General features: G+C 42.7%; 1 protein-coding gene across 1 annotated transcript; it reads right to left on the reverse strand.

Annotated features, from left to right (window-relative positions):
* Positions 1-5,879: 5,879 nt before the first annotated feature.
* On the reverse strand, positions 5,880-7,598 carry LOC109783485 (F-box protein At5g07610). The gene is made up of 2 exons (XM_020342089.3): positions 7,448-7,598; positions 5,880-7,365 (listed from the first exon to the last, which is right to left on the reverse strand). Exon 2 carries the CDS (start codon positions 7,327-7,329, stop codon positions 6,175-6,177), a length of 1,155 nt encoding a protein of 384 aa, XP_020197678.1. The 5' UTR covers positions 7,330-7,365; positions 7,448-7,598; the 3' UTR covers positions 5,880-6,174.
* Between the last annotated feature and the right edge of the window lie 2,982 nt (positions 7,599-10,580).

Raw genomic sequence — 10,580 nt, forward strand, 5'->3', positions numbered from 1 at the left:
CTTGTTTAACACTCCAGTATAGTCCACACATGTTTTACAGGTGTGATAGCTATCTTTCAGTACTTCAAACTAACATACAGAGAAGGCATCTGCTACCAAAAGTATCCGACTTCAGGTGGATCCAATCATCCACTACATACCATGTGAAGATCACATATCACAATAAATGAATCGTGCAATTAAATAGTAAAATGGTCCTACAAGAAACGAGATAATTCCAGTTTAGACTGCGAGAAAAAAAGGTCCTACAAGAAACGAGATAATTCCAGTTTAAATGCAACTGCTTACTCAAGAGTCAAAACTCATCATGTCCTTCAGGCTTCTAAAGTGTGACTTACAGCAGAGCTAGGTTATGCATTTGATAAACTACACTAGGATAACCCAATGACGGAACTGTCAATTCGCGTTATACAAGATACTTACTACTCCCTCCATTCCAAATTACTTGACCCATATTTATCTAGATACGAATGTATCTAGACACTAAACAAGTATAGATACATCCGTATCTAGACAAATTTAAGTCAACTAATTTGGAACGGAGGGAGTAGTTGTTTAACACTTCAGTATTGTCCCCACGTGCTCGAGTTTTGATGCTTCTATCTTACAGTACTTAAAACTAGCATACAGAGATGGCATCTGCTACCAAAGGTCTCCTATTTTCAGGTGGATCCAGTCATCTGCTACATACTTCAAAAACTATACAGCCTTAACAGTATTATCCGATTCCAGAAGAAATACCTTAACACATACGTAGATCGTTTCAGTGTTGACTGGAGATAAACAAAAGCATCCAGTCCATATTGTTAAAAAAACTGGACCCATACATCCAGTCCATACTAAGAGATATCCAGATGCAGAAGTTGCAACAAATGCAACACATTCTCAAAGAGAGATGAATTTAGATAAAAAGACAGCAATAATGGTTCAACAAAACGATCATAATATCCATGATTTAAATAGCAGGGCGTTACAACTGCATGGGCTGCTAACTGCCATGAATATATACAGGTACACAAGCACTAGCTCAGTCACAAAATTAACTGCAATAGTCAGGACATGAGGCTGCTCAAGCGCCAACAGAAATCACAACTTCATAAATGTTTACCCCAGTCACTGTTGCCCAAATTCAAGACCTAACTCCGATATCATCAGAAACATGGACAATTATGAAGCTGCAGTATGCAGCGCCAGGCCATTCAACCTCACATTCAGATCCAAGCTGACATAAAACATAGCTTCATAGACATTTAGTGCCCGTCTGCTAATGACAGTGAGAACAAGGGAACATGTGGATTAAAAGGAGGAGTCGTGTCACCGTAACCAGGCCATTTAACTTCACAATCAGATCCAAGCTGACGTATAAAACACAGCTGCATAGAATCCATATCATATGACATTAGAATCTTCTTGTCCCCAGCGACTATGAAAATCAGATTGTGTTCTGGGTGGATTGAAATAACACGATAATCATCCGCATACGATGAATACTCTGTTACAAACAACTGAAAGTGGCTGACATTATGCTTCAAAGTCCATTTTCCAGTGACGCAGTCCTCAAGAACCCATATGGATAGCTCGGAACCAGTAGTACTATTTGCAAAATACAACTGTCCCTGTGATGGAAATACATCATTTATATCATCAGCATTGTATGGTAGCTTAGGAATATCAACGAGCCACCAATTATCTCCTTCCACGTCAACAGCTACTATTAAATTATCGAAGTCAGCTAAATGCAAGACCCCATTTAGAAATGCGCTTACTGAATTCCTGGGTAACGCAAATGGACCACACTCAACTGTTCGATATTTCCAAGCTCCATCTTTGGACGAATAAATCGCCAATGTTTCAATGCGTCCACTGCAATCGCTTTGCTCGTCCTCATCTATGAACTCGAATACATGGAAGTGGGATGAAACGGCCGGGTCGAACCCCAGGCGAGCAACACTCACCTTGCTGGACCATTCAGTGGCAGGCACCACCAACCATTTCTCAGTGGCGGGATTGCACAACACATAATCCATCCCAGGGGTGCTTGAGGGTGGGGGGGGGGGGGGGGGGGGGGGGGGGGGGGGAGCGTGAGGGAAGAGAGGATCTACCAGGTGCTTGCACGAACGGCGAAGTGAAGAGCGGCGAGAGCTTCAGCTGAGCCGGCGAGGAGGGTTTGGGCGTGCAGAGATGCGGCGGAGGTGTGAAGTGAAGTGCAGGGTTGGGCCGTATGACCTTCTCTTTTCCTTTGCAGAAGCGGGCCGCGCGCAGTCTAACGGGCGGGCCTCGTACATCCTGAAGAAAATAAATTTGAACATGAGAAAATTGCATCCACCCCTCAAAAAAAAAGAAATTTGCATCCGAAACTCTTTCTTCTTTCTTTTTTTATATTGCTCGTCAGATGGTATCAGTATTAGCATGGTTAATGCATGACTGGGAATTTTGCATCCGAAACTTGAGCATGGAACTGAACAAGTACAAATTTTCGTAGATAACCCTCCTCACAACTTCGAGGACCCTTTTTCCACCGTGCACTTTTTTTTGCAGGTTATCCACCATACACTTTGCATTTCCATCGTGTGATGCTTTGTACTTGTAGCGGTCGGTGCTCTCGTCTCACTCAATCCACGGACACGCATGCTAGCGCGTGCTCACCTGTCGACACAATTGTTGGCACCATCACGTCGACCAATACATTTGGTTGCTCAGATCCATGATACCACACGTCCACACCCATATGTTGGTGGACTTAGTTTTACTGAGAAATGAAATAAGGGGGAAACCATCTAATTCGAAAAAATGTCCACGTTAATGCGCTTGTTATTTTGGATACTGTATTAGTGCATACCCGTATGGTCTGCTTTCCGTGTGTACAGTGTGTACAATACAGTTAAGATGGCTCTTCCCAATTTCTTAGTGGTTTGTTAACTAACATTTATAGGGCGTACTATGTGCTTGAGTCTACATTTCTTTCCGCCATGTTAGGATTGTGAACTTTGGTGGTTTCATTCAATGAATGAATCCGGGGAGTGATTCATGATTCTAGAAAAAAAAAAGATTCCCTTTGGATGAATACATATGATTCATTCACTTATTTCCATCAGCCATGTGATTCTCCTTGTACCAGGTGCAACAACCATCAAATTGAATTGCCTTTACACTAGCTCGGTATTTTTACAGAAGGATAGTATAGAACAACCAACAAATTGAAGCATTGTTTCAAAAATGAATTTTCAATGTACTAGAAGATACTATGGTCTTGATTTAGGCTGTGTAAATATATAATGTGGACCCACTGCACCAAGCACTGATCTCATTTTGTAAATATTAGAGATGCACCGCCTTCAATCTTAGCTCAATATATGTCCATCTAGATGTCGTGTAGCCTTCCTTCTCATGGACTCATGCCTACGCCATCTCTCAAATGTCGAGACTTCAGAGGAAGAGAAAACAATGTGACTTAGGATATGGAAGTAAGACACATGTAGCATGCTTGTGCTCGGAATAGTAGGCATCCAGGAACATGTTCATGCTTGCACTTTAATAGACTGTTTGGATTTGAGCCAACATCGACCTTACAATATACTGGCATGCCCATGACATTGGGCGAGCTCTTGGCTCTATCACCAGAAGTTTGGCAAGCCCAGACCAACCTGCATCCTACCATGCAATTTTTCACAGGGCGGCGAAATCCTCCCCGGAAAAATTGACAGCCAACTCGAGAAATGTGTCGCTGGACACATTGGTAGCTACACCAGGCTATCAAGGATGCAGCCTGATTCAAGATTAGGGACCCGACCTACTCAACGTATAACTAAGCTTCATCGTTTTCTTACACCGTACATTAGGCGCGTGAGGGACTCTAGTTAGATGTAGTACCGACGTTGAGCCTTGCTGGGCCACACCTGACGATCAGTAGGCCAGGAGAAAGACTTCCATGTACCAGCAGGCGGAAAAGACTTCCGTGTACCAAGGGGGCAACTACGTGATAACATAACTTTTTCGTACCAGTTACTCACTCTGTTTGTTTTTATAAGACGTTTTAGACAACTAGCTTTGAACTGTTTTGGGCACTCCGAACTTTCTAAAACGTCTTATAAAAGTGAACAGAGAGAGTATAAATATTTACATCACAAGCTTATTTTGGAGAGGCATCAGCGAACAAACTGCAATCTTATCACCATCAAATGACCAAGACTTGAGTCGATTGCTACTCTGGGTCTGCGTCAGGCCTTCCCTTACAACCGCGATCACCGAGCAATTGTTTGGAGCATGTTTGAGGCAGTAATTTGCATCCTCAAAGTGATTCCTGGAATGGTGATGATTGTAACCTTGACTGACTGTTGTAGGCAAAAATTAAGAGAAGAAGCAGAAACGGTTTGCACTGATTATTAATTTCCAAGAATGCAAACTTGCAGAAGAATTCAGTTCAATACCTGGACATGAACACAGAGCATATTTTTCATTTTTGTTCCTTCTTTAGGAGCTTACTAGAGATTACCTGTGATACTTGTTTCTTGAGCTGCCAACAACTAGAAACTTTGCATCAGTCAATTCTGCTTCCTGGGTCTGGGCTTGAGCTGCAGATTACCTTAGACTCTAAATTGACCTGGGAAACAGAGCAAAGGCAGAGGAGACATGTTCCCATCTACTTGGCACATCCGTACATTTTTCAAGATAATGAGCATGTTCCTTTGATTTTGACCTTCCACGCTCGCCCCTGCACATCATGTCCCTGAGGCATTCTGACCTTCTGTGGAACAATATCTAGTAATCTTTTGTTCTTTTCAAAATGATAATTTGCAAACTCCGAGCAGCCTTCGGAATGTATGTCCCACATCATGTACTACAGGTTCCCAAGAATTTCTAATATTCTCAGAAAAGCACGTTGCCGAGGACTTGAACATTCTTCGGCGACTTGAACATTCTTCAACCCTATACGGACAAATTTGAGTTTTTTGCGAATGCAATAAAGATCTTTGAACCAATACTAGTTTGAACCAAAATCAGCCAAATCTTCGAACCAATACTATTTTGTGTTCAGGCCGTCCACACTCCAGCCAATGCCCGTTATTCATCTTCCTTTCTCAACACCGTCTTCTCTTTTCTCTATGTCTTCTCATAACCCAATCAGTTTATGGACAAGTGGATCAATCAAAAAATCGATTCAAGGCAAGAATCTGGCTCTGTTCAGTCCAAGTTGGTGGATCCAGGTATGGCTGGCGGTAGCGATGATGCGAGGAATAAACCAGCAGCCACAGGAGGGGCAGGTGATGGAGCAGATCGGGACCAGATCACGCGCTAGTCTGTCCTTATAAAATTAACTTCAGCCAATTATTATGACAGTAGTTTTGCCAGTTGAACACAACAGAACAGGCTAGCAATAAATAGGACATTCTTGAATATAGAGTAGTCACCATACAGGCTCACAGGCAGAACAGAGAGAACACCACTGCCACCATTAGTTGTTTAACACTTCAGTATATCCCACCATACAGGCTCTAGAGTTGTGATAGCCATCTTTCAGTATTTAGAACCAACATACAAAGGAGGCAACTGCTATCGAAGGACTCCTACTTTAGTCGGTTCCAATCATCCACTACAGGTGTGAAGATATCATATTGTAATAAATGAATTGTGCAATTAAATAAAAAAAAATTGAAAGGAATGGCATAAATCCCATTCAAGCTTTGAAAATAATATATCCTTAACGCCATTATCTAATTCTATCTACAAGAAATACCTTACAGATTGATCATTTCAGCATTGACTAGTGGTTAGAGCTTCAAGACAATATTGTTACAAAAAAAATGGAATCCGAATATTCAGTAGCAAGACAAGGCAAGAGGAGATAAATATGCACATATAATATATTCACAAAGAGAGAATAAGCAGAGAACATAACTTAGATAGATATAATATAATGGTTCAGCGAAATCATATATCCATAATTAAAGTAGCAGGGTGTTACAAGTGGATGGGCTGCTAACTGCCACGAATATATACAAGCTAAGTCACTAACTTAACTGCAATAGTCAGGACATGAGTGCGCTCAAGCACCAACAAAAACTATCACGACTTCATAAACATCTACACAGGTCACTGCTGCCCAAATTCAAGACCCAATTCCAATATCATTAGAAGGATTGACAACTGTGAAGCTGCACTATGCAAGTAAGACATTTAGTGCCCATTTGCCAATGACTCTGAGAACAAGGGAACATATGAATAAAAATGAGTCTTCCCCTCCCAGTCAGACCCTTCAACTTGACAATCAGATCCAAGTTGACGTATAAAACGCAGCTCCATAGAATCCATGTCATATGACATTAATGTGTTCTCTTCCCCCCAGACTATGAAAAGCATATTGCGTTCTGGGTGGAATGAGACGACATTGTAATGCTTTTGAAACGACGAATACTCTGTTCCAAACAGTTTCAAGTTGCTGACATTGTGCTTCAAGGTCCAGTCTGCTCTACTACCATGGTCCTCAAGAACCCAGACTGATAGATCAGAACCACCAATACCAGCAGTACTATGTGCGAAATACAATCGCCTCTGTGATGGAAAAATGTCATTGATAAAATCATCATCAAGGTCAACGATCCGCTTATGATTTCCTTGAACGTCAACAGCTACTATTAAGTCATCAAAGGTAGCCAAATGTAGGACCCCATTGAGAAAAACGCTTCTGGAATTCCAGGGTATTGCAAATGAAATTGCCATAATTTCTGTGACCATCCATACTCCAGCTTTGGATGAGTAGATCGCCAATGCTTCGATGTTCTTAAAATATCTGCTCTCATCCTCGTATACACCCGAGGCCTCATCAATTATGAATTCGAACACATGAAAGTGGGAGGAGACGGAAGAGTCGAACCCTAAGCGAGCGACCACCACCTCGCTGGACCAGTCACTAGCAGGCACGACCACCCATTTCTCGGTGGCAGGGTTGCACACGATGTAATCCAGTGTCTCAGGATAAGTCGCCTTCCAGCAGCGGCAGAGGAGGAGACCATTGCAGCAGTCCAAGATGTCGAGGCTCTCGTATTTGGGCAGAAACGAGAGGGAGGGGTCGAAGAGAGGGTCACTTTTCCCTGAGACGTTGGTGAAATAGCGAACCCCGTTGACTTGATAGAAGAAGCCGGCGAGGGACTGGGGCATCTTCTTGCGGTGGTCGGGGTGGGAGAAGAGGTCGCGCCAGCGCGTGGAGACGCACTTGCAGCAGCAGGTGGACTTGTAGGGCTCGCGCGAGATGATCTCGACGAGGAGGTCGTCGGTGAGCTTGTCCACCGGGCTCCCCTCCACACACTTCTCCTTCTTGGAGTCCCCCGCCATGGCCGTCCGTGGAGATGGAGATGAGGAGGTCGCAATCTGCGCAGATCGGGAAACGGAGGGGAAAAGATTAGAGATCCATCCCGGATGTGAGGAGACCTTGAGGGAAGAGAGGATTTACCAGGTGCTTGCTGGGAGAAGTGCGGAGCGAAGAGCGGCGAGAGCGTTAGCTGCCATCTGCGCCGGCGATGCGGGTGTGCGCAGCTGCGAGATGCGGCGGAGCTCGGTCGCGAGCGAAGACGATGGGGGAGTGGAGGTTGGGCCGAGTGGCCTTTTCCTCTTTCTTTTTTTTTTCTTTTTTTGCTGGAGCGGGCCGCGTGAGTCCAAACACATCAAATGTGTAGCAACCCCTCAAATAAAAAATCAAATGTGTAGCATACTAGTATTGGAGTACTACATTCCTATCCTGAAAAAAGAAAGGAAAATCCAACTCAAAAAAGAGAAAAAAAGAACTAAATATACATTTCTAAGGGAGTTAATTGCATCCAGAATTACACTAACGTGAGCATGGGACGAACAGTCTTGTAGAGGTGTTTGGGCACCTAGCTCACCCTCGACCATGACGACAATTGCAACTTTTCTGTATAGTCTCCCTCTACAACTTCTTCATCTTCCAGACCTCTTCATCCACCATGTGCTCGCTGTGTCGACACAACTTTACCTACGAGACCTTGTGCATGTAGAGGTCGGTGCTATGGTCTTGCTCGATCAAACTGGCAGATGGCCTCCTTGGCATTGCACAGTGGAGTGGTATCCAGTCCAGTGGCGGAGCCAGAAACTGAATATAGATGGGGCCAAAACATGTCATATAATGTTAGAGGGGGCCAAATCACTTAAACCTAGCTAATTTTGTCTGGCAGATGAAGGATTAGGAGTACATATAGGTGTATTTGTGAGAGCATAGGGGGGGGGGCAAGGCCCCTGCCTCCGCCACTGGTCCAGTCCCATGGGCCGTTTGGACGTACAGAGCAAGCACATCGTTTTTGCCGACAAGGAGTGCGGCTGTGATGTTAGTTTGTCTTCAAGCACAACTGCATCAACCAGGGTTTGAAGTTTCAATGAAATTTTGAGAAATTCCTGGTAATTTTGATAGGTAAGGAAACACTTTTTTACCTTCAACTTTTGACCTAGATTCAATAATTCAAATCAAATTTAACTTTGGTCAAACTCATTCAAATTCAGTGATTAAGGAAAGATGTTTTTTATATTCCGTAAGGTCCGAAATAATTAAGGTACTAAAGTATTAAACTCTCGGATCAACTCCATCAGGCGTTCCATTGTCCAACAATCCTGCTTCGTGACTACCATCTCCATATTTGACTCCCACAAATAAATAAATAAAACATGAGGCAATTTATTGTAATGGGATTTTTTAAATACAATTAAATCATCTAATGTAAATATTTATATGTTTTATTTTGGTTATGTTGGAAGTAATGCTTTAGTCAACGGGGAGACAACAAAAAAGTTGTTGGGCTAGAAAATTTTAGTTAGAAACTAAATATATTTCTATATTGTACACGAATTTTTTTCGCAGCATATTCTAGTTGAATGGAACATATGTTATTGTGCTCGAAACTTGAAATTATAAACTATACACGTAGCTATGTAAGATTTAAAAAAATTAGTTCCACTAAAAGCCAAATCTAGTACTTCGAAAACCATTTTTTTCATATGAAACTGTGTCCAGTGTACCAACTCTAGCCATTGATGACAACCATATGTGATCAATAGATCTCACAAATTTCACTCATAAACAAAATTGTATCGCTTTTAGAAAAAAAGAGTACAATATAGACACACACATAAACATGTCACAAGGCAAACCGCCTCACAACTGTTAGGAAAAGGCACACAAACCCATTTAAGTTGGGAGACTTGGTAGAACAACCATCCGACTACCCATCCTTTTTCATGGAGACTTGCCCCCTCAAAAAAAACTAACGGCTTGGTGCTCGAAAATATATTCTTTTTTTCCTAAATGAAAAAGATATTATTAGTTCCTTTTTGGGGGAAAGTGTCTTTTTCAAAATTGAGGTGGATGTGATGAACTTATCATTTTGGGCGTCGCCTACTGAAGCTCTCTATAAAATTTCTTGTGCCTAATTGCGTTTGATATTTTCGAGCCCATCTAAGTTTCAACAAATCAAACACACACAAACATATATGTTAGTCTACCTTTGTATAGAATATAATACTCCTTCTGTTCCAAAATAAGTGTCTCAACTTGAACAGAGGGAGTGCATCTTCGTTCTGAAGACTGTAAGGTCAAGCACATTCCACGTTGAGGTGTCAACTGACATTTCATCATACACAAAGTAAAATGCATAGAACCACCACAATAGCAGCGTCATTACCCAAAAAAACACCACTTCACAGTTAGTTGCGAAAATGACTGCACCAAAAAATTAACAATGGCAAAAAATACCGACAATAAATTCTAATGACCTTGATGACATCACTAAATGGTCAGGCCAGCAGGTCAGGCTGAGTTGGTAGAAAAAACTACCATGAGGGCGAATTGACTTTGGCTTCTTCCTCCTCCTCTTGTTTATATGTGGCATTACATCAAACACCTCATGTGCACTAGCCAACTCCTCTCTCTTTCTAGTGATGGTCGCGCTCAGTCTTGATAGGGTCCAGGGCCTCGGGAAACTCCTTGGGGAGGACTAGGCTTCTTGTTCCACTCAAGCAACCATCGGATGTAGTTGTTCTGTTGGTCCATCTCCACCACTAGGGAGTCGAGCCTGAACTCACAGTGAGTGCGCTGGAGGATGAGCTGGAAGCTCGAGGCCTTGACGAGCCCCTGAGACTAGCCACAATGGGTAGTAACATAGAGTAGTAACATGCCCATGTTACTACTCTATGTTACTTCCTCTATAGTGGGGAGTAACATATGTGTAGTAACATGCAACACTTCATTTATTAGGCTATAGACTCATCTTGCCTTGATATGTGTGATGTTACTCATACTACTAGTAACTAGCTATGTTACCACATGCCTCTCTTTCTTCATTTGTTGCTTGCCACGTCATCTATTTTATCTAGATATGTGTGATGTTACTACCTATGTTACTCCCAATGTGGGTAGTCTGAGACGCCCTTGACGATGACTTGCATGAAGAGGACAAAAAAGCAAATCGGGCCTGCGTGAGGAATAGCAGCGGAACACCCGAATCGAAACGAAAAGGAGAAAAGGAGCGAGAGAGGGGGAGGTGACATTGTTGGTGAGCTCCATGGCCTCCGACCGAAGC

The sequence above is a fragment of the Aegilops tauschii genome, chromosome 3 (assembly GCF_002575655.3).
Source record: "Aegilops tauschii subsp. strangulata cultivar AL8/78 chromosome 3, Aet v6.0, whole genome shotgun sequence".
Taxonomy (NCBI): Eukaryota; Viridiplantae; Streptophyta; class Magnoliopsida; order Poales; family Poaceae; genus Aegilops; species Aegilops tauschii.